At 43.8% G+C, this 25,547-nt stretch overlaps 1 protein-coding gene across 1 annotated transcript in view; it reads right to left on the reverse strand.

The window, feature by feature from the left end:
• Positions 1-25,547, reverse strand: part of LOC122944087 (ficolin-1-B-like) — a 257,588-nt gene that overhangs the window by 21,946 nt on the left and 210,095 nt on the right. Inside the window, exons 5-10 of the mRNA XM_044302310.1 lie at positions 7,458-7,553; positions 5,975-6,088; positions 5,791-5,835; positions 4,516-4,551; positions 3,790-3,828; positions 22-149 (exon numbers count right to left, since the gene is read on the reverse strand). Of these exons, the coding sequence (XP_044158245.1) occupies positions 22-149; positions 3,790-3,828; positions 4,516-4,551; positions 5,791-5,835; positions 5,975-6,088; positions 7,458-7,553 (458 nt within the window). The remainder of the gene's footprint in view (positions 1-21; positions 150-3,789; positions 3,829-4,515; positions 4,552-5,790; positions 5,836-5,974; positions 6,089-7,457; positions 7,554-25,547) is intronic.

Consider the following 25,547-nt stretch of genomic DNA (forward strand, 5'->3'; position numbering starts at 1 on the left):
TAAAGCAGCATTATCACTTACAATCCATCCTCCTCCATCTGTATCCATGTCACACAAGACTGTAAGCGGATTCTCCCCATCTGGATATATTTTGTACCAACCAGTGAGGAAAGTCCCTTGGTCCCGCAGTTCCTTGCAATTTCGATGAGCTGGAAGAAATAGCTTTTTGGGTGGTCTTGTTCAAAGATATACAATGAATACTGTGTTGTCCAACAATACCAACTTATCAGCTATCCATAGAATAGGTGATAACTATCCTGATGACTGAGGATCCAACCGATCACAAGAACAGTGGTGCCGTGTCCCCTGTGTATATGGAGTGTCGGTCAAGTACGTGTACCCATGCTCCATCCAAAGTTTATGGGACTGCTGAAGAGAGGCAGAGAACAGCGCTTGGCTATGTCCAGCAGTTCCATAGAGTGCACATGCTCGACCACCACTCCATTTGGGAGGACATATGACCATGTATGATGTGGGGGTTCCAGTAATCAAATCCTCAGCGCTCAGACACTTATCAACTATCCTACGATGCAACAATTCATTTAATATAGGGTTCTTAAGACTTTTGTATAGCAAAAGAAAGTGACCAATATATTAATTATACAGTCAGCAATGTCATCTTATATTCTGTATATGCCTATTGTATGTAATGTAATCACCAAATTGCAGTCACAGAAAATAATGCACTATAATAGTAGTATGGACTAAGCCCTCACTCTATTGATAAAATCTTAGACAATTGGTCAATACATTTTGATCAAAATACATCTAAGCCCACCTACCAAGCTCCAAGGTGGTCTCAGTTCAGGCACTACACTAAACCTGCCTAGGCCGTTATGCATTTATGTTCAGGAGCGCAGACCCCGCACATATAGTGTGTTGCTCCTAGTTACTTCCATGTGCAGCAGCAACCGGTGGGGGGAAGAGCACACACACCTATATGTACCACCTTAAATTAAGGTCGCCTATTAGATAGGTGGGGCAAAAGTGCACATGAATACTACTCCCAAAATAGGAACTGAGACCACCTTGTTGCTTGGTAGGTGGGCTTAGATGTGTTTTGATCAAAATGTATTGACCAGATTTTATCAATAGAGTGAGGGCTTAGTCCATATGTTATGCTTGCATCTACTATTATAGTGCATTATTTTCTGTGACTGTATAAATGTAGCCATGTACATCCGCAACATTCATTATCATATCGTGCAGGATGTTTTGTATATTTTTTTCCGTGATTTGTTTAATCACCAAATTGCATTCACATAACAGCTGATATGCTGTGTCCTCTGGTTTATTAGACCACTGCAAATGTATTATCGTATTGATAATCTGGTCACAATGTATTTATGAAGAATGCTGTCTTATCCTAAAACTGCAATTCAAAATAATAAAGACCGAGCCGCTGAGCTCAGTGATATATAGTTTAATTGAAGATTTACTGCAATATGTTGTATATAAATTTTCACCTGGATCTAAAGGTGACGTTGGGTTCGACCCCTTAAAAAAAGGTCCCATCACCGAATACCATTTTGACTTTGCAATCTGAATACTCTATATCTAAAATGCTGTGCTGATTTCTTTTTAAGGGCCACAGTGTTTCCGGATACCGAGCAAGGGGTGAGTATTGATGATTTTTTTTTTTTAAGCATTTGGGGGGTTTGTCCAAGATTTTTCATTATCTCGGACAACTCTTTAAAACCACACTTATTGTCGGATGAAGTGGAAAAAGTGTCAGAAAAATGTCAAAAACTATTAAGAAATGTGGTACAAGGAATATACGCCAAGTTTGTTTCCTTTTTGCTCTGATCATATAGCTGAGTGCACGGAGGATAGGTGTCACGACCATGTTATGGCCGTGACTCCTTGGGAGCCGCATACAGTTGCCCGCGGTTTTGGGTTGTAGTGTCAACCGCAGCTTGAGGCATAATGTTGTTAGCCTCAAGTGCGGTTGCCGCGGACAACAGCTATGTGTGCGGTTCCCTTGGAGTTGTGTGCGCGTTTGAAGCACTTTTGTATGTCTGTGTGCACTTTGTTTATGTGTGGTGTGCACTGACATTTTCCCCTCACTGTGGCTGTCCGTGGCAACGTTTGGTTGTATGATGTACCTGTGGTGGCAGTGTCCCGGCCTTCGGGCTGACTCCCAGGACACGCTTGCCGCCCATGTCGTTGCCTGCGGCAACAGCAAGTGTGTTTGTTGTTTGGACACTTCCCCTTTAAGTTGTGTTTTCCCTTCTGCGATTTTGGAAGGGCTAACTCCCTTTCAGTGTGTGTGGGTCACTGGGGTGTGTCTGATTGTTGGGTGTGGCCTCTTGGCCCTATAAAGCTTCAGTTGTAGGCAGTAGCCAGAGAGTGTGCTTCAGCCATGCTGGCTGGAGACATCCTCCTGGTTGCTTACCAACTGCCAGTGGGGGCCATCCTTCTGGTCATAGCAAAATATAGCAAAATATATGTCGTTTTGTGTCTGGAAGATGTGTTTGGTTTTATGTTTCTTTATTGCACCTATGGTCCTGGGTTCCCGTGTGTTGTGTGTTTGTGTGCTGAGTCCTGCTGTCTGTGGGCAGTACATCCACATGGGTTCCAGGCTTGGTTGTCTGTGGCAGGTCACTGTATGTTTGTGGCAAGTACCTGCCATTGCCATAGGTTTCATTTGTTCCCCCTTGCTTGCAGCTTGGCCAGTGAGACTCCTGTTCCTCCGTATCCAGAAGGAACAGGATGTCTTACCCTGACTCCTAGCCCAGGGACCGGTCGGAGGGTAAGTCAGGGCTCCGAGGTTCCTGCGCATGGGTCCTCCTACCTTAAAGGTTGGCCCATGCAGGTAGGAGTTAGGGTCAGGTTAGGGACGCTGTAGGAGATGACCTGCTCCCTAATCCTGTGGTCCTGGTCAAGCAGCGACCATCTTCCATCGGCACACGGCTGAGGGTTTCCCCCATCCACAGCCGTGACAATAGGGAGGACTGTGCAGCTACACAGGCTGCATAGTTCTCTTTATGATCTAATGATTCTCTGCTTAATAGTTAAAGGGGTTCTCTGGGATTAGGGCTGAACCCGGATATAAGCAATTCTTTATTCTTTTACTACATATGAATGGAGCACTTCCGCCTAGCAGAAAGCTGGTGATATCACCGGCACAAATGGGTGTTCTCTAGTGTTGCCAGAGGCTGTTTTGTAGGCGGTATTATACTAATTCGCATAGTACCCGCCTCCAAAACATCCTAGGGCAGCGCTATAGGCCACCCATTTGTGTCGGTGATGTCACCAGGTTCACTGCTAAGTGGAAGTCTCCGCCTAGCATAGTGAGGAGAAGCGCGGTACTTCACCAGCAGTAAGCAAACAGACCTTGCCCTGCGCAATGCAGCGCAAGGCAAGGGGGGGGGGGGAGCATCTGAGCAAGGAAATGCTCCAATGCTCTACTCATATATAGCAAAAGAATGGAGAATAGCTTATATCAGGGTGCAGTCCTGAACCTGGAGAACCTATTTAAGGAGAAGGGGCACTGGCAGCATGTCCTTGTGGCCAGCAAGGCAACATACATGTGTATTGACAAAATTTAATGAGCATGTTGATCTGAAATTGACCTGATTTTAGAAGGTGGTCATTAAATATAAAGTAAATATAACAAAGGGAAAATTGGGTTTCACCTTGAAAAAAATGGTCACTGCAACCTATGGACACCAGCAGTATAGCTGTGATATTTTCTGAATGTATATGTATAAGCAACCCCCAAAGGGTTAACTAAAGAATAAATGTACAGAACAAAACTTTCTATTACCCAAGACTTTCACGACTCACCATATACTGGAGCTGAGGAGCCAGGTTCCCCCTTCTCTCCTGGAAAAAGGAAACACATTAAATTTTTTTTTTACTTTAAACGGGTTATCCCATGATTAATGCAACACAAAATCAGACATCGTATAGTACACGACAATCTCTTTATATGAAACTTAGAACCAGCTCACATGGATTCAGAGATCTCCCCATTCATTGCTCTGCTAGATTTATATCCAGCTGACAGCTCATGGGGGATCTCTCAAGGATGCGTTCTTTCGAATACAGCTGTTGGCAGTTGAAGGATGAAACTGAGCATGTGCGGCCATCTCAGTGAGCAGGACAGCGAAATTAGAAAAAGAACAAACAGCAGGTGGCGCTATACAGATAGATTTCAGTGAATAACTCACTGGATATACTAAATTTTGAATTACATGCAATCACAAAAGTATTCAGATCCAATATTTTTCAAGGGGCGACCCCTTAAACCGATATAACCTTTGATGAGAAAATTGATGATGAATGAGTTTGTTTTTTTATCGGTTCTGATCCTTTCATTAATAAAACTGATGACAAGTGGAGCAGTTACCATAACAACCAATCAGATTCCAGCTCTCTTTTTCAATACAATTTGCAACCTGACTGGTTATTATTTGTATCTGCACCACTTTTCCTTTGCACTAGTTCTGATAGATCTCCCTCAATCTCTAGACAAAATATTTTTTCTTTGCATTATGTCAATTCACTCACCTTTTTGTCCCTTTAATCCAGGAGAACCTGCAGATCCTGTAATAAATAATACAGCAGTGAATACTGGTCCATATTCCTGTGCAGGATGTGTTACCGTATATTGATGTTCTTATAGGAAACATATATTTCATTTACTTTTAATGGTCTCTATAGTACATGGGACACGGAGACGTATACTGCTGCTGTGTCTGGAAATAATGCGAAAGAAAATGCTGATACTGACAACTGTTAGATGGACACCATTAAAGGGGTTATCTGAAACTATAAACTGCCCCCCCCCCCATGTGCTGGGCCCCTCACACGGAATATACTTACCCCGCTCCCTTCACCGCTCCTAATTCCCACACCGCCGCTGCTTCTCCCAGTGCGCCGATAAAAACATCCAGTGTTGGGGGGGGGGGAGCAGCCAATGGCAGGCGGGGACAGGGACGAGCCTCCCTAGTGTCACCCGCGATGCTAGTGAGGCTGCCCCCCCCCCCCTGAACACCGGATGTTTTCATCGACACACTGGGAGAAGCAGCAGCGGTGGTGTTGGGACCAGGAGGGAGCGGCGCAGGGAGCGGGGTAAGTATATTCCGTGTGAGGGGCCCGGCACATGTGGGGGCAGTTTGTAGTTTTGGATAACCCCTTTAATCTGTGCAAGCCACCCATGCATTATAAGATTACACAGGAGGATGTAAATAGCGCCTGTATTCTACTGACCACTCATGCGGGGCAATAGGCATTATGAAATTCCCCTGGAGCCGCAGAGGATATCACAGGCTCACTCACACTTGTGGATTCATTCTGGTTAGAAGAGCAATAAAGAGCAACCCCCTAGTATAACTCTAAAATAAAAAAATAAAAAACAACCAACATACAGCAGACTTTAATTTGACTTTTCCAATGACTTTTGTTGTATTAATTCTCAATTTAAAGTTTGCTACAACTGTAATGTAATCTCTTTACAGGTGGAGGACAGTGCATGTAAAATATTGTAGATACACATAATTTAGAGGTACCGGCCAACAAACAGTCTCGGCTACTTTCACATCTGAGTTTCAATTCCGCTTTTGAGATCCGGCAGAAAAAAATGCATCCAGAGCCCAGTGACTTAAAATGATTTTCATACCGGATCCGGTTTGTTCAGTTTCTATTTAAAACAACAGGATCCTGCTGAAACCGATGCATCTGGGTGTATTAAATCGCACAAATCCGTTTCAATCCGAATTAACAACGCAGATGTAAAAAAGTAGCCTTATTTACGATATAAACCCCTGTTATCTGAATGCAAACCTGGCGGCCCTGCAGGTCCAACCTTCCCGGGGTCTCCTTTGGGTCCTGAAACAAAAACGGCAATTATTTGTTTTTATCTTTCTATCTGTCTGTCTGTCTCATATCTATCTACGGTATATCAACCACACGAAGGCCCTGATTCCAGTTATTCTAGCCCGATAGTTAATTGCTCATAAATATTCACCTTTCTCTGCTGATGGACCGGCTTCTCCTTTTTGTCCAGGAGGTCCAGGCAGACCAGGACATCCTCGGAGAATAGTCAACTTCTCGGTTTCTCCAAGTGCCACATATTTTACTTCTGTAAGTAAGATGTTTCAAGATAATAGGTGATGTAAAATGTAGACATTTAGGGTACGGCCACACGGTCAGGTTTCCTTATGCAGCTTTGAAAGCCAAAATCAGAAGTGGATCATAAAAGGAGAGAAAGTATAAAGGGCAGATATAACTTATGTTTCTGGTTTTGGCTTCCAAAACTGCAAACCCATAAACATAGGGCCCATTGGAAAACCATGTAGATGCATATATTAAACTATCGATAAAGAATGCACTCTACATATATCATTGTAAAAATTAAGATACTTTATTACGATGCACAATTAAAACACAAATATAAGGTATTGACACAAACCACAGATGAGGCACCAAATATGTGGTAAAAAAATGGACATACATCCAAATTGATATACAAAACTGCACACACAAGTAATACAGACCCAGTATGGCGCCTCAAAACGACCCCAACACGTGTTTTGCGTTGTGCTTCCTCCTGAGGCTACACAGCTATCTTAAAGAGCCTCTGTCAGCATGACCAACCCTATTAAAACTGACATGCTGCCTGGTAGGACTCATTATGCTGATTACAATACTTTCCTTTTGTCTGTATGTTAAACATCCGGAGAGATATCTGCTTTGTTACTGATATGTAGATGAGCGCAGACCCCTCTCTGCTGTCCAGGCAGCTCGGCCATCCTATGCTGATATACCAGAAATGTCATGTATCTATCTGCCTGGAGCCGTCACAAGAGGGGCTTAATGCATACAGATATATACAACTAAATATGTCCGTCTGCTGCCATGTCCTCTGAGTGGTGGCCGTCAGCAGCCAAGACATGCCAGCTCTGATGAGAGTCCATGAGATCTCCCCCATTTTGGAAGATTTGGCAAGTTTGCTATATGCTGACATCTCACTAGCTTAAAGGAAGCATCGCATGAAAATGATCAAAAGGGGTCTACATCTCTGCCATCTGCCATAGAAGTGGATGGAACAGTGGATCCACATATGCACTACTGCTCCATCCAGACAGGGGACTCCTCATTTTCAGTATCCCTGGGGGTCCCAGCAGCCAGACCCTCTTTGATCGGATATTACCTCTTCTGTGGACAGGTAAAACATCACTTTCATGGGATAGCCTCTTTAAACAGCAAATATTCAGTTAAAGATATTGAAAATATGGCAGAATTAAATTTTATTTAAAGAATCTTGTCATTTTAGTGGCGCCCAGTCCTGAAGAGACATCACTACAAGGTACTGTAGATGTACTAGATATTAGTTCAGTGATGTCCTGTATTACTAATAATATTACTGATACTGGAAGAAGAATTGGTTTGGAAGTTTTTAGTTGGCAAACATTGGCAGATAATTTTTCCCGTTATTAGAGATTACTCACCTGGACATGAGTCTTCAGCATTACTAATACAGGTTACCAGGCAGAGAACAGTGACCAGCGAAGTCCACATACTGACTACCCTCATCATCTGACCTCCAGCTTCCTGAAGGCTTAGGCTTTTATTTGTGCTTATATCCTGTCCGATGTTCCTCTTTACTGAATGTTACACAATTACTTACACAACTCTTATCTGACAGAACATAGCAATAATCCCTAAAGTAAATATCTGTGGAGTATCTGGTGTGTCTCAATCCTGTTCTTTGTTTCCTTTTCTGTTCAAGACATTTGCAATGTACGGTAATATTAATAATTTAGCATTCACAAGACCAGATATTTATGATGATATTACATTTTCCAGTTTCTTGGGTTCACATGAATTAAATAAAATGAATACACCACATATCAATCAGTCAGATGCAGTACACAAATCAGCCTCAAATGACTTTCCATTCTCACCACCGCTCATTTATTTTCCTTTTTTATTTTGTTTTATTTCCTTGTTTTTTTGCCAACATTGTACCTTTCAAAATTCAATTCCAAGGGATAAGTGAAGATGTTAATGTCTTCTATAAACCAGCTGTATGGGCGCTATCTATACTTTCTTACGGATAGATATATAGCCTCTTAAAACTTCATTACGACAAAGGGTCAGCTTGCGCTCTATGACAGATATACACTCACCTAAAGAATTATTAGGAACACCTGTTCTATTTCTCATTAATGCGATTATCTAGTCAACCAATCACATGGCAGTTGCTTCAATGCATGTAGGGTTGTGGTCCTGGTCAAGACAATCTCCTGAACTCCAAACTGAATGTCAGAATGGGAAAGAAAGGTGGGCTACAACAGCAGAAGACCCCACCGGGTACCACTCATCTCCACTACAAATAGGAAAAAGAGGCTACAATTTGCACGAGCTCACCAAAATTGGACTGTTGAAGACTGGAAAAATGTTGCCTGGTCTGATGAGTCTCGATTTCTGTTGAGACATTCAAATGGTAGAGTCCGAATTTTGCGTAAACAGAATGAGAACATGTATCCATCATGCCTTGTTACCACTGTGCAGGCTGGTGGTGGTGGTGTAATGGTGTGGGGGATGTTTTCTGGGCACACTTTAGGCCCCTTAGTGCCAATTGGCCATCGTTTAAATGCCACGGGCTACCTGAGCATTGTTTCTGACCATGTCCATCCCTTCATGACCACCATGTACCCATCCTCTGATGGCTACTTCCAGCAGGATAATGCAACATGTCACAAAGCTCGAATCATTTCAAATTGGTTTCTTGAACATGACAATGAGTTCACTGTACTAAAATGGCCCCCACAGTCACCAGATCTCAACCCAATAGAGCATCTCTGGGATGTGGTGGAACGGGAGCTTCGTGCCCTGGATGTGCATCCCTCAAATCTCCACCAACTGCAAGATGCTATCCTATCAATATGGGCCAACATTTCTAAAGAATGCTATCAGCACCTTGTTCAATCAATGCCACGTAGAATTAAGGCAGTTCTGAAGGCAAAAGGGGGTCCAACACCGTATTAGTATGGTGTTCCTAATAATTCTTTAGGTGAGTGTATATGTTATACTGATCTTGTGGGTACTGAGTGAAGTTCTCTAAAATTCAATTTGGCTGCTTTGCTGAATTTAACAAAAATAAGTAGCTTTTTGACGAATTACGCGAAGCACATTTCTTTGTAAATAGCGTGTGCAATGACAGGGAACAGCGATTGCGCCGCCCCCATCATTGAACCACTCATATGCCGCGTTCATCGATGATCGCGGTATCTGAGATCCATATTAAATCATTTTAGTGTTTGCTCATTAAAAAGTAAAACTGAAATTGTACTTTTCTCATCCATTTAATCGCTAAGGGGGCGCGGCCATCTTGCTTGAGAATCAAGCACAAAATCTCGTACAGTGCGTGATGACATCATCACGTCAGCCGGCGTGGTGATGTCATACATCACCCTGCACGAGATTTCAAGTGGCATCTTCAAGCAAGATGGCCGCGGCGGCCTCTTCGTGCTCAAATGGATGAGGTAAATATGATTTATTTTTTCATTTTTACCGCCATTTCAGGGAAAATCGATTCATTACCATGGAGCACAATGAAATTTAGCTTTGCTGCAAATCAAAATTTTTCCTGAAATTCGGATCCAAGTCCAGCGCGTGAACTTCGATTCGCTCAACACTAACTGCTACTGTAACTGCAGCATCGGCAGCAGGAACATGGCCGATGCTCATATCTGGGCTCCGGCAGTAGCTGCCAGAACAGAGATAACTTTCATCCCTTCAGTTTAACCCCTTACAGTCTGTGGTCAAGTATTGTAGTATATTATGTAAGCAATAAAAGGATTGCAAGTACACGCCCCCTTGTGGGATTAATAAATATTGCAAAATGAAAAAAATGTGTTGAAGTTACAGATTTATTGAAATTCCTTTTGTATCCGATTCAGAAAATATTTTTAAAAAAATTATTCTGGTTTGAATCGATTCTGCCCGAAATTTTTTTTAAAAAAAAGTGTCTGCCTTACATCTTTGAACATGTCCGTGAAGGATCCGTGTTTGGTTCATGTGTCCATTATATATCCTACATGTCATCTGTATTCCATGGACACTGCTCAGCTGAAAATTCATTTCCAGAGCATCTCCCATCAGTGGTCAGTGAAAAATGGACGCAACACAGATGCCAAGTCTATGGGTCCATGTTTTTTTACGGACCAATAGGCTTCAATGGGCGTATCTGGTCCGCTTCACGGACCAAAGTAGTGCATGTCGCCATGATTTTTAAACTGACCCACGGTCATTAAAAAAATAGTGATATGTGCACAAATATATAAATGGGTAAGAGTGCTGTCTGTGGAAAATGCGGACATGTCAGTGAAAACCGGAAGTGTGAACGTGGCCTTATATTAGTCATATTCCAAAATAGTACTAACAAAAACTACAGCTTGCCCCACAAAAAACTATTTGTCACACAACTCTACAGTTTCATGATTTACTGATGTAACTGTTGTGTATGTTCTTTGCTCCGTTTTCAGGACAGACTGCCTGGGGTTAAGGAGGGTGTACATGGTGCATCATTTATGTCTATTTGTGAACAGGATTTTGGTTCCTCTCTAGGCACTGGTGATATTTGGATGGAGATGTTAGTAGAGCCTATAAAATAGCATGTCTTTCACCAGAAGATAGCTATAATTGTGGAGAAGTGAGCGCTAGTAATGGAGTCTGCATTGCCGCTTGCACAGTGAGATCCAGTAGGTGGGAAGCAACAAAGAAGTTGGTCGGCAGTGCAGAATTGGTTTTCCCTGAAGACTTGTGGGTAGCTGAGTGGAGTTAAGACCACTGAAGAGTGGTGTTCGCCTCCAGAACTCTAAAAGATCAAGCGTATTGGCAGTGGCGTACCTACTGTGGGGCCCACAGTGGAGGAGAGGCCCCGCCAACTAATTGCTCCTGTCTATCTTTCTAAAGCTACCACATGCCTTTAACCCCTTAAGGACTCAGCCCTATTTCACCTTAAGGACTTGGCCATTTTTTGCAAATCTGACCAGTGTCCCTTTAAGTGCTGATAACTTTAAAACGCTTTGACTTATCCAGGCCGTTCTGAGATTGTTTTTTCGTCACATATTGTACTTCATGACACTGCAAAAATTGGGTCAAAAAAGTTAATTTTTTTGGATAAAAAAATACCATATTTACCAAAAATTTTGAAAAATTTGCAAATTTCAAAGTTTCAGTTTCTCTACTTCTGTAATACATAGCAATACCCCCAAAAATGTTGATGACTTTACATTCCCCATATGTCTACTTCATGTTTGCAGCATTTTGGGAATGATATTTTATTTTTTGAGGATGTTACAAGGCTTAGAAGTTTAGAAGCAAATCTTGAAATTTTTCAGAAATTTACAAAAACCCAATTTTTAGGGACCACTACAGGTCTGAAGTCACTTTGCGAGGCTTACATAATAGAAACTGCCCAAAAATGACCCCATTCTATAAACTACACCCCTCAAGGTATTCAAAACTAATTTTACAAACTTCGTTAACCCTTTAGGTGTTGCACAAAAGTTATTGGCAAATGGGGATGAAATTTGAGAATTTCATTTTTTTGCCTAATTTTCCATTTTAACCAATTTTTTCTACTAACAAAGCAAGGGTTAACAGCCAAACAAGACTGTATCTTTATTTCCCTGACTCTGCCGTTTACAGAAACACCCTATATGTGGCCGTAAACTACTGTACGGGCACACAGTAGGGCGTAGAAGGAAAGGTGCGCCGTATGGTTTTTGGAAGCCAGATTTTGCTGGACTGGTTTTTTGACACCATGTCCCATTTGAAGCCCCCCTGATGCACCCCTAGAGTAGAAACTCCATAAAAGTGACCCCATCTAAGAAACTACACCCCTCAAGGTATTCAAAACTGATTTTACAAACTTTGTTAACCCTTTAGGTGTTGCACAAGATTTAATGGAAAATAGAGATACAATTTAAAAATTTCACTTTTTTGGCAGATTTTCCATTTTAATATTTTTTTTCCAGTTACAAAGCAAGGGTTAACAGCCAAAAAAAACTCATTATTTATGGCCCTGATTCTGTAGTTTACAGAAACACCCCATATGTGGTCGTAAACCGCTGTACGGGCACACGGCAGGGCGCAGAAGGAAAGGAATGCCATACGGTTTTTGGAAGGCAGATTTTGCTGGACTGTTTTTTTGACACCATGTCCCATTTGAAGCCCCCCTGATGCACCCCTAGAGTAGAAACTCCATAAAAGTGACCCCATCTAAGAAACTACACCCCTCAAGGTATTCAAAACTTATTTTACAAACTTTGTTAACCCTTTAGGTGTTGCACAAGATTTAATGGAAATTAGAGATACAATTTCAAAATTTCACTTTTTTGGCAGATTTTCCATTTTAATATTTTTTTCCAGTTACAAAGCAAGGGTTAACAGCCAAAAAAACCTCATTATTTATGGCCCTGATTCTGTAGTTTACAGAAACACCCCATATGTGGTCGTAAACCGCTGTACGGGCACACGGCAGGGCGCAGAAGGAAAGGAATGCCATACGGTTTTTTGACACCATGTCCCATTTGAAGCCCCCCTGATGTACCCCTAGAGTAGAAACTCCATAAAAGTGACCCCATTTTAGAAACTACGGGATAAGGTGGCAGTTTTGTTGGTACTAGTTTAGGGTACATATGATTTTTGGTTGCTCTATATTACACTTTTTTGTGCGGCAAGGTAACAAGAAATAGATTTTTTGGCACGTTTTTATTTTTTGTTATTTACAAAATTCATCTGACAGGTTAGATCATGTGGTAATTTTATAGAGCAGGTTGTCACGGACGTGGCGATACCTAGTATGTATACAATTTTTTTTATTTATGTAAGTTTTACACAATGATTTCATTTTTAAAACCAAAAAAATGTTTTAGTGTCTCCATAGTCTAAGAGCCATAGTTTTTTCAGTTTTTGGGCAATTATCTTAAGTAGGGTCTCATTTTTTGCGGGATGGGATGACGGTTTGATTGGCACTATTTTGGGGTGCATATGACTTTTTGATCGCTTGCTATTACACTTTTTGTGATGTAAGATGGCAAAAAATGGCTTTTTTTACACCGTTTTTATTTTTATTTTTTTACGGTGGTCATCTGAGGGGTTAGGTCATGTGATATTTTTATAGAGCTGGTCGATACGGACGCGTCGATACCTAATATGTATACTTTTTTTTATTTATTTAAGTTTTACACAATGATTTCATTTTTGAAACAAAAAAAATCATGTTTTAGTGTTTCCATAGTCTAAGAGCCATAGTTTTTTCAGTTTTTGGGCGATTATCTTGGGTAGGGTATGATTTTTGTGGGATGAGATGACGGTTTGATTGGTACTATTTTGGCGTACATGCGACTTTTTGGATCACTTTTATTACCTTTTTTGGGAAGTAAGGTGGGCAAAATTTCAATTTTCTCATAGTTTTTATTTTTATTTTTTTATGGCGTTCACCGTGCGGGGAAAGTAAAATGACTGTTTTATAGATCAGGTCGTTATGGACGCGGCGATACCTAATATGTGTAGTATATATATATTTATTTTTTTTATTCAGTGATAAATGTGTTTTTTTTTTATCTTAACTTTTTTCACTTTTTTTTTACATTTTTTTTGACCCAGACCCACTTGGTTCTTGAAGATCCAGTGGGTCTGATGTCTGTATAATACAGTACTGTACAATATATATTGTACTGCACTGTATTTTACTTACCACTTTGTCTGAACAGATCTCTGCCTTCAGCACAGATCTGTTCAGCACCATGGACAGCAGGACGCCTGAGAGGCATCCTGTTGCCATGGGAACCTTCCCCGTCTGCTCAGTAGTGTTCAGAACTTCGCAGACGGGGAAGGGTAAGGACAGGGCTTGGGGGGCTGCCTGGGAGCTCTCTCCCTCTCCCATCGGGGGGCTGCAAAGGCACAGCAGCCCCCCGATGGGAGAGGGAGGGAGCTCCCTGAGCTGTTAACCTTTTCCATACAGCGGTCCGTACGGACCGCTGTATGGAAAGGGTTAAACGGCTGACATCGCATCACCGATGTCAGCCGTTTATACCAGGGTGCCAGCAATGTGCTGGCACCCTGGTATACCCACTAGAAGCCAACGATTATTCAAGGGGAGGCGGGCGGGGGATCGTGATCCCGCCTCCCGCACCGCCCGCCTCCCGCACCTCCCGCACCGCCTGCGACACCCCTCCTGCACCACCCGCCCACATAATATCATTCAGGGGTGCAGGGGGGGGTTAATAAAACTTAATTTCTGGCATTTTAACGTTTGATCCCCGCGGTCAGAGACCGCGGGGATCAGAATCGGCTAAAAGCGCAGCAAACCGCAGGTCTGAATTGACCTGCGGTTTGCTGTGATCGCCGATACGGGGGGGTCACATGACCCCCCTCGGCGTTGTGACAGGATGCCGGCTGAATGATTTCAGCCGAAATCCCGTTTGGATTAACCCCCGGGGCGGCCGCAATCTTATTTTAAACTCATGACGTACCGGTACGTCATGGGTCCTTAAGGACTCGGGAACCATGCCGTACCGATACGTCCTAAGTCCTTAAGGGGTTAAAAGGCTAAATCTGTGCAAAGATGTGGATTCATTGTCATTTTCTGTCAGGTAGTCACACGTCATGGCAAAGGCAAAAAACTCTCCCTTTTTGAATGTGGTTGGGTTGTTGAACTGCATAAGCAGGGTTTCTCACAGCGCGCAATCACTGATGAGGTGGGACGCAGTAAGACAGTCATTTGGAATTTCTTAAATGATCCTGAGGGTTATGGAACAAAAAATTCAAGTGGAAGACCCAATAAAATGTCATTAGCACTGAGCAGGAGGATCAAATTGGCTCTCCGTCAAGACACTGGACGATCCTCGACCCAAATTAAGGCCCTTACTGGTGCTGACTGCAGCCCCATAACCATCAGATGGCATCTGAGACTGAAGGGCTTCAATAACAAAAACGTCTTCAAAGACCTCGTCTCATTGAACGCCACAGAACTGCTCGTTTGGACTTTGCAAGAGAGCACCAAATATGGGACATTTAAAGGTGGAAGAAAGTTTTCTTCTCTGATGAGAAAAAATTTAACCTTGATGGTCCTGATGGTTTCCAACGTTACTGGCATGACAAGCAGATCCCACCTGAGATGTTTTCTACGCGCCACAGTGGATGGGGCGCCACAATGGTCTGGGGTGCTTTTTCCTTCAGTGGAACAATGGAGCTTCAGGAAGTGCAGGGGCGTCAAACATTCGTCATGACTGAGGGCCCTCGTCTGTGTGGTAACGACTGGGTTTTTGAACAGGACAACGCTACAGTACACAATGCCCGCAGGACAAGGGACTTCTTCCAGGAGAATAACATCACTCTTTTGGCCCATCCTGCGTGTTCCCCTGATCTAAATCCAATTGAGAACCTTTGGGGATGGATGGCAAGGGAAGTTTACAAAAATGGACAATAGTTCCAGACAGTAGATGGCCTTCGTGCGGTCGTCTTCACCACTTGGAGAAATGTTCCCACTCACCACATGGAAACGCTTGCATCAAGCAATTTTTGAAGTGATAAACAATAACGGCGGAGCTACTCATTACTGAGTTCATGTTTGGAAGTTGGATTTCTGTTTTGGGGGGTTTAGTTTTTTTTTGGGAGGTGTGGTCCTAAACTTTTGATCAGCTAGAAAACAGCCTGTTTCAGTTTATTCGTTGTTTTCATTAAATTGAATGCTCAAAAAATGTTTTGTCTCACTCCCATTTCTTCTTGTTGCATGTCGAAGCTCTACTTGGAACCTTGTTAAGATCCAGCCATGCTAAATATGATTTTTTGCCATTTTTCAAGTGGTCCTAAACTTTTGATCAGGACTGTATATCTATATATATACACACACTTCATATATTACACAGTATTATAGATGCAATATGTACAGATATATAGTATATACATGGGACTGTATGGCGGAGGTGCTGAGGAATTATAATTTCTGAGGACACTAAACGGAGGAATATAACTACAGGGGGCACTGCAGGCGGCATTATAAATACTGGGGGAGTTGCAGGGCAAGCATAATAACAGTAGGGGGCTATATACATACAGGGGGCACTGTGGGGGCATTTTAAATCCAGGGGACATTAGGTGTTCTTATTACTACTGGGGGATCTGTAGGAGGGCCTTATAGATCCGCATTATTTCTACTAAGAGTACTATGGGGGCCTTATTACTACTGAGGGGTCTGTAGAGAGCTTTATTACCACTGGGGGAACAATGGAGGGCCTTATTTCTACTGGGGGCTCTGTGAGGGTATTATTAATACTGGAGGGCTCTTCTACTAATGGAGGCATTCTTGTGCAGTGTTATCATGGTTGGGGGCACTGTAGGGGGCAGTATTACTAATGAGGGCATTCTAGAAGGGAGTTATATTGGTGGGACTATGAGGAGCACTATTACTATGGGGAGGATTATCTGTATGCACTCATTTTACTTCAGGATATTATTTGGGGGTACAGAAAAGTAAGGAAGCTAAGATGTCTGTGTGTTACACTCTGTAGAGATGAGGCGGCTGAGAGCAGTGTCGGGACCGAATGGAGAAGATGATGACAGAGAAGATCTACATCAGAGGAGACGTCACCTGGAGGCCCTGGATGTGAGCGGTACGTGCTGCTGTATAGCAAGTAGAGCACAATGTCTTCAGTGCTAGTGTTTGCGGGGGGGGGGGGGGATGCAGTTGTTCAACTTAGAGAATTGGGCCATATGCATTGGTGCTTGGGTGCCGGATCTTTTGAGACCCTAGCAACGCCCCTGTCTTTAACAGTAGGGCTGGAGGGAAGGGGTTGGGTTAAGAAATTGGCATGGGGGGGGGGGGGGGGGGGGGGGGTTGGAGCGCCGTCACATTTTCGCCTCAGGCAGCAGAAAGGCTAGGTGTACCCCTGGAGGCCACTAGTATTGCTCCAGGAGTTAAGGAAAACTATGGATGCCATCATTGAACTATTTGACTCTATAAACACTGAACCTCTTTATGGTGATGCAACGACCATCATTAATATGACAAAGAAATTATACACCTGAATACAGAGAAATGGATGGGTGGTTGAGCAGTTTTCTATAGCTACCAAACCCTGTAGCTTTGGCTTCTGAAAAATGATCTAAAGTTGTGAGTGGCAGTGCCTGACACAAATCCATTGCTCTGTCACAAATTCATGGTCGCGCTATAGAGTTCCACAACGTATACCACATTAGGACAATATATGAGACAAGAAGAAGATGGCTCCCTGCAGGACATAGTGTGAGAAGCCATAGAGTTGGTGAGATATGAAGAAGAATGTGTGGTTGTAGCTGCTTAAGGAGTCAAATCTATATAAGCTTTCCATGTGATGGTGGAAGATAAAACTGGAAGAGAAATGAAAAAATTGACCAGGTATCTTTGTGAGTCAATTTCCGAGGTGAAGGCAGAAATCACACTTTTATGGAATCATAGTCTACCTGCAAGTCAGATAAGATGCAATGTCCATCCCAGAAGTGTTGCAGTACAGAGGTGTTGGTCGTGTGGTGAGCCAGGTCCCTTAGCCAGGAAGTGGTCATCTGCATGGCCCCATTTCACTGAACAGCAGCCTTTAAACTAAGAGGACCCGAGCCCACCTCAGGGGCAATTGTCAGATGATGTCCAATAGTAGAATCACAGATGAATTGACTACAAGTTGCTTGATTGATTTACATGGGCTTCAAGGTCACAAAGATAACCAGTAAGCTATATCAGGCATGCTTCCTGAACTCTTAGGGGCTGAAGCATCCGTGGATTAACCCTATGGCTGCCAACAGTCTCTCCATGTCCATGGTGGCAGTTATCTGTAAGGACATGGAGCTCTTAGAAAAAAATACATAATTCTGGCACACAGACATGGTGGTGGTCAGAGACTATGCCAAAACTGGTTTCCACATAACTGTGGGAGGAAATGTTCTACAGAAACTAAATGGAATACTCATGAGAAAAGTGGCAGCAGACTACGGTGAATGGGTTGCTAATAGCTTATTTGCATACCCTCTTCCCAGAATTCCAGAGGAGCACTGCCAGGCCTATAAGACTCCTCACGCCAATTAGGACAACATGCACAATAGGTTGTAGGGGGTCACTACATATGTTAAGCTTGGTGGTCGTCCTACATATTGTATGTTTTCCAAACTTGAAAAAGGATGGCAGCAGTGTAGCTGATGAACATGAATGGCCAGGAATTATCCATACTTCCCTGGATCCTATTATTAGCAGAGGTGCATGTAGTCTAGAGTGGGGCCATTGCTCCTGCTTTCTTGAATCTAACAGTAAGACAATGTACTGAACAGAGGCGGTAGAGCTTTCAGAACAGTTGGGCCTAGGACAGCATGAACTCTGCCAAGAACTCGAGCAGACTGTATGACAGTTGTTAACTTGGCATCCAACCATGTTCGCCCAACATGAGGAGTAATGTTGCACAGACGAGTTCAAGCAGACTGTACAATGTGCACTGGACATGCTTCTCCAGTTTGAGAGCAATACTATAACATTCCCTGCTGTATCAAGAAATGAAAGAATTACTTTGCAAGATGTTACATTGACATGTGATGTGGAAAAGCAAAAGGGTTTAAGCTGCTCCAGAAGCTCAGGGGTATAAAAGACTGTTGTAAAGTGCCGCTCCTTGATAAATGGCACCCAGTGTCATGGGGTCAGAGGAACTGCGGGCTCATAAGTCATTTCTTTGTTTCTAAATAACATTTCAGGAAAATCTTCTTTAGGTAAATTATCGATTATCAAAAAAAAAAAAGAATAAGACATCTATCTCACTGCAGTTTAATTAGACTTGGTTTATAAAATGTGACCACCCCATTCAGACAAAACCCCACTCACCCAGCGACCAATGGGCATGTGATTGCACAGGTAATAACTCAATTTTGCCCACAAAATCGTGCAGCCATTGGCTACTACAGGTCAATGGGGTTTTGGACGTATGTGGCATCAAGAGCATTTTAACCCAGCCTCAGTGGTCATTTAACTGAAGGTAAAAATACAACAAGGTCAAGAAGTTATGAGGAAATGGTGGTTTCAGATGCAAAGGAATACAATAATGCTGATGAGGAGGATGGAGGATGCGGTCCAGCCACTTTCATTATCTTTCAGCTCTTGGACCCAAAAATTCTAGTTAAGAACAAACTTTTATTGTAGGTAATTCCATTAAAAATTGTTAAAACCATGTGTTGTGCACATTTCTATATATGGTTTCCTAACCATATCTTGTCAATTGTTTTGTATCCATAAGTTTGCGGTTACATCATGTGTTACTTAAACCTAATGATTCCGGGTGGTTGTATAGGCCATGTATGTTGATTGGCATTGGTCAGCAGACAACATAGATACATTAGATCTGTTTTTAAAGTGTAACTGTCATATTTTTATTTATTTGCTAGTTTATTAGATCTAGGCATGTATACCTGAGTTAGTCTGTCAATGATTGTCAACAGATCTGTAATTGCCTTATAATAACTGCTTTCATTAATGTCCTCTGTCCCTTTGCACTGCTCTCTTAAGACTGTTGCTAGGGCTTGTCTATCTTCCTTTTAGTATAAACCAGGCATCCTCAAACTGTGGCCCTCCAGCTGTTGCAAAACTACAACTCCCAGCATGCTGGAACAGCCTACAGGTATCAGCCTACAGCAGGGCATTGTGGGAGTTGTAGCTTTACAACAGCTGGAGGGCCGCAGTTTGAGGATGCCTGGTATAAACAGTAGACAGAGGGGCGGTCTTCCACACTGCATGCCTGCATTAGGCTTTAGAATGAGGAGTCGTGTCTCTCAGTAATCCAATCTGATTGGCTGGCAGGAAGCTGCTGGCTACAGAAAGTGTGCATGGGAAGTGAGGAAAAGCAGTTTTGGCCTCAGAGAACTGGCAGAGGAGCCATCTTGAGGAGGTCCTCATATTGTAAATGTTTAAACAGCCATAACTAAGGGAAAAACTCAAGGAAAACAGTGGTATGTGAAGAAACTAAAGATTGTTTGATGCATAATGCTGCAGTAACATATGCTAAAATTGATTTTTTTCTTTATGAAAACATGACAGTTACCCTTTAAGTTTAGTCCATGTTGCAAATGTGCCCAGTGTGAGGACCCAAAATGCTTAACACATGAGAAGATTTTCCTCCAGTTTGCCCCTCTCTGGGGGCTAGTTACTCTATGCCTTTACATGAAAAGATTCTCTGAAGTGTTTAGATACTGTAGGTAAATTCGTATTTAATGACCTAGTATCAGTTTTTGTTTCATATATATGCTCACTGATTCTATTTTTAAGTTTGCGTGTGTTGCAACCTATATGTTATAGGTCACATTCACAAGGTATGTGAGTTCCTATAGTATGATTCTGATCTGTATGAGGCGTTGTGAATTATTTTTCCTTTTCCATGTATCTACACACTTGGCGCCTATTCATACTACAAAGATAACAGCCTTGCTATTTAAGCCAAGTTTATGCATGATTTATGTTCACTCTACAATCACTAGTTGATAGCATTTTGTCTAGTATGCGAACATGTCTGGCAACAAAATGGCAACCGGTTTGGAGAATTTTAAATATTGTGGCATCCTGATACAAAATGAGTAAATGCCTTTACTACAATTCACATGAGCACGTTCTTTCACCTGTGTGAAGTTGGCACCCCATGTTCTTAAATTTCAAAAATAAATACACCATTCGTTTGTGCTGGTTTATGCCGCAAAAATGAACGTTTGTGCCGGTTCGGTTCCTGAGATATTGCGCGTTAGATTTTTATGAAGACCCGCCCATTTTCCACCCCATGTTCTTAAATTTCAAAAAGAAATACACCATTCGTTTGTGCTGCGTTTGTGCTGGTTTGTGCCGCAAAAATTAACGTTTGCGCCGCTTTGGTTTCCGAGATATTGCGCGCTTGATTTGCTGAAACCCCTCCCACTTTCCACCCCATGTTCTTAAATTTCAAAAAGAAATACACCATTCGTTTGTGCTGCGTTTGTGCTGCAAAAATTAACATTTGCGCCGCTTTGGTTTCCGAGATATTGCGTGCTTGATTTGATGAAACCCCTCCCACTTTCCACCCCATGTTTTTAACCCTGACTCTAGACCCCCCAGGTGTGCTGCAGCTTGCCCCCCCCCCCACAACTTTTTTGGGGCACAAGCATATTATTATTTTTTTTTCTGCGTACGCTGACTGTGGCTGTAAGATCCTTCAGTGGCCGGGACTCTTAGCGTCCGGCCACTGTTAGCGCATCACACACCCCACCGCTGATCAACTTCAGACGGTTGATCAGCGAGTTTGAATTAAAAAAAAAATCACATTTTTGGGCCTTTTTTTATTTTTTTGTCTGTTAGGTTTTGGGTAAGTTCCCGAACACCCGTCCCCCCACACACACGCATACCAAATAAAGTTTATCACACACACACACTCCCAGTGGCGGATCCAGAGCCTGGTCTCGGGAGGGGCACTTTCAGATTATTTTCTGTCCGCCGCCACAAAACAATGGTGCTTATAGAACAGACTACACAGTGTAGGCTATATGTGTATAACAAACATATTCCACATGAACACTTACAGTCACTTGGCCCTTGGGGATCTCGGACGCCACTTCCACACTTGGCCGGGGGCTCGGCGGAGCTGATGTGTTTTATCCTAATGAGAAAGATTTCATAATAAGGATTTGGAGAAGGGGCAGAGGGATAGCAGAGCAGGGAGAGGCCGGTGCCGCTACTAGGGGGTCATACCATGGGGGAGTAATAAAGCCCACCATAATGCCCCCCCCAGTAGTAATAATTCTCCTTATAATGTGACAGTGCAAAAAATACCCCCTTGTAATGCCCCCAGTTGAGCTGATGTCTCCATAGTGCCCTCATAATGTGCCAGTATAAAATACCCCTATATAGTGCCCCTAGTAAATTACCCCATAGTGCTCCACACCCTCCTTCCTCCTAGTGCCCCCATAATGTACCAGTATAAAATGCTCCAGTAGATGCCCTCAGTGTCCCCCATAATTTGCAAGTATAAAATACCCCTTCTTAGTGCCCCCCGTAGATGACCCCATAGTACTCCTCTCCCCCCTTCCCCATAGTACCCACCATAATGTGTCCCAGTATAAAATTGTACTGTACAGAGAGCCCATATAAAATACCCCTTCTTTGTGGCCTCAGTAGATGCCCCTATAGTGCCCCCAATCATGTGCCAGTAATAATAGCCCCCCCTGTGCCAGTAATAGCAGCCCCCCTGTGCCAGTAATAGCAGCCCCCAGTAATAACAGCCCCCCCTGTGCCAGTAATAGCAGCCCCCTTGTGCCAGTAATAGCAGCCCCCCTGTGCCAGTAATAGCAGCCCCCCTGTGCCAGTAATAGCAGCCCCCAGTAATAACAGCCCCCCCTGTGCCAGTAATAACAGCCCCCAGTAATAAGAGCCCCTCTGTGCCAGTAATAACAGCCCCCAGTAATAAGAGCCCCTCTGTGCCAGTAATAACAGCCGCTCTGAGCCAGTAATAAGAGCCAACAGTAATAACAGCCCCAGAAATAAGAGCCCCCCTTTGCTAGTAATAACAGCCCTCCTTTGCCAGTAATACCAGCGCCACCCTTTGCCAGTAATAAGAGACCCCTTTGCCAGAAATAAGAGCCCCCCCTTTGCCAATAATAAGAGCCCCCCTTTGCCAGTAATAGCCCCCCCTTTGCCAGTAATAGCCCCCCTTTGCCAGTAATAGCCCCTTTGCCAGTAATAGCCCCCCTTTGCCAGTAATAGCCCCCCTTTGACAGTAATAGCCCCCCCTTTGCCAGTAATAGCCCCCCTTTGCCAGTAATAGCCCCCCCTTTGCCAGTAATAGCCCCCCTTTGCCAGTAATAGCCCCCCCTTTGCCAGTAATAGCCCCCCTTTGCCAGTAATAGCCCCCCTTTGCCAGTAATAGCCCCCCCCCTTTGCCAGTAATAACCGCCCCCAGGTGCCAGTAAAAGTATTGTATATAATGGAAAAAAAACCACACACATACTTACCTCCATGTCAGCGATGCGATGCAGGCCTCTTCTGGCCTGTGTCCCACGCTGTATGGCTCAGGCAGCGCGATGACGTCATCGCGCCGCCTGCGCCGGCCTCTGATAGGCTGCAGGCACTAGGCCGGCAGCCTATCAGAGGAAGGGAAAGGGACACGCCTCTCCCTTCCCTGCCGCAGCACAGGCAGGCATCTGTATCGCTGTCCTGAGGACGGCGATACAGATGCCTGGAGATGAGTGCTTCCACAATGGAAGCGCTCATCTCCCTGTGCCCAGCCGCCGCTGCCGCCGCCCGCCGCCAGCTCGGGGGGGGGGGGGCAATTGGCCCGTTGCCCCCCCCCTGGATCCGCCACTGCACACTCCCCTATGGCCCGCCGGATGTTCTAGGCGGCATATGCCCAGCTTGCCTCCGAGTCCAAGAGCCCCAGTGAGGACGAGGATGACCCCACTTTCCTTTTGTCATCCGCGTCCTGAGGTACTCTCACAATGTTTGTACAGCTTCACGCCATACCTCCCCCGCTTAGAGGGAACATACTGGCGGATAATGAGTCTCCCCTTGAAAGCAATGAGAGACTCATCAACCGCGACTTCCCTTCCTACAACATCATCTTGCTGCAGATGGAGTCACTGTGCATCGTTCAACCATTCGGCGCACTTTACACAAGGAGATGCTGTATGCGAGAGTGATGCAGAGGAAGCCTTTTCTTCACCCACAGCACAAAAAGTGCCGCTTGAGGTGGGCTAAAGCACATTTGGACATGCCAGCTTCATTTTGGAATAAGGTGCTGTGGACTGATGAAACTAAAATTGAGTTATTTGGCCATAACAAGGGGCGTTATGCATTGAGGAAAAAGAACACAGCATTCCAAGAAAAACACCGGCTACCTACAGTAAAATATGGTGGTGGTTCCATCATGCTGTGGGGCTGTGTGGCCAGTGCAGGGACTGGGAATCTTGTCAAAGTTGAGGGACGCATGGATTCCACTCAGTATCAGCAGATTCTGGAGACCAATGTCCAGGAATCAGTGACAAAGCTGAAGCTGCGCCGGGGCTGGATCTTTCAACAAGACAACGACCCTAAACACTGCTCAAAATCCACTAAGGCATTTATGCAAAGGAACAAGTACAACGTTCTGGAATGGCCATCTCAGTCCCCAGACCTGAATATAATTGAAAATCTGTGGTGTGACTTAAAGAGAGCTGTCCATGCTCGGAAGCCATCAAACCTGAATGAACTACAGATTTGTAAAGAGGAATGGTCCAAAATACCTTCAACCAGAATCCAGACTCTCATTGGAACCTACAGGAAGCGTTTAGAGGCTGTAATTTCTGCAAAAGAAGGATCTACTAAATATTGATTTCATTTCTTTTTTGTGGTGCCCAAATTTATGCACCTGCCTAATTTTGTTTAACCGCTTCCGGACCGCCTAACGCAGATCCGCGGTCCGTAGGCGGCAGCTCTGCGCAGAGTGACGCATATACGCGTCATCTCGCGAGAGCCGTGATTTCCTGTGAACGCAGACACACAGGCGCGCACGTTCACAGGATCGGAAGGTAAGAGACAGGATCTCCAGCCTGCCAGCGGCGATTGTTCGCTGGCAGGCTGGAGATGCAATTTTTTAACCCCTAACAGGTATATTAGACGCTGTTTTGATAACTAATATACCTGCTACCTGGTCCTCTGGTGGTCCCTTTTGCTTGGATCGACCACCAGAGGACACAGGTAGCTCAGTAAAGTACCACAAAACACCACTACACTACACTACACCCCCCCTGTCACTTATTAACCCCTTATGAACCCCTGATCACCCATGATCACCCCATATAGACTCCCTGATCACCCCCCTGTCATTGATCACCCCCCTGTAAGGCTCCATTCAGACGTCCGTATGATTTTTATTATTATTATTTTTCCACGGATACATGGATCGGATCCGCAAAACACATACGGACGTCTGAATGGAGCCTTACAGGGGGGTGATCAATGACAGGGGGGTGATCACCTCATATACACTCCCTAATCACCCCCCTGTCATTGATCACCCCCCTGTAAGGCTCCATTCAGACGTCCGTATGTGTTTTGCGGATCCGATCCATGTATCCGTGGATCCGTAAAAATCATACGGACGTCTGAATGGAGCCTTACAGGGGGGTGATCAATGACAGGGAGGTGATCAATGACAGGGGGGTGATCAGGGAGTCTATGTACAGTGGCGGAAATAATTATTTGACCCCTCACTGATTTTGTAAGTTTGTCCAATGACAAAGAAATGAAAAGTCTCAGAACAGTATCATTTCAATGGTAGGTTTATTGTAACAGTGGCAGATAGCACATCAAAAGGAAAATCGAAAAAATAACTTTAAATAAAAGATAGCAACTGATTTGCATTTCATTGAGTGAAATAAGTATTTGAACCCTGTAACAAAAAAAGACTTAATACTTGGTGGAAAAACCCTTGTTTGCAAGCACAGAGGTCAAACGTTTCTTGTAATTGATGACCAAGTTTGCGCACATTTTAGGAGGAATGTTGGTCCACTCCTCTTTGCAGATC

Source organism: Bufo gargarizans, chromosome 7 (assembly GCF_014858855.1).
Source record: "Bufo gargarizans isolate SCDJY-AF-19 chromosome 7, ASM1485885v1, whole genome shotgun sequence".
Taxonomy (NCBI): Eukaryota; Metazoa; Chordata; class Amphibia; order Anura; family Bufonidae; genus Bufo; species Bufo gargarizans.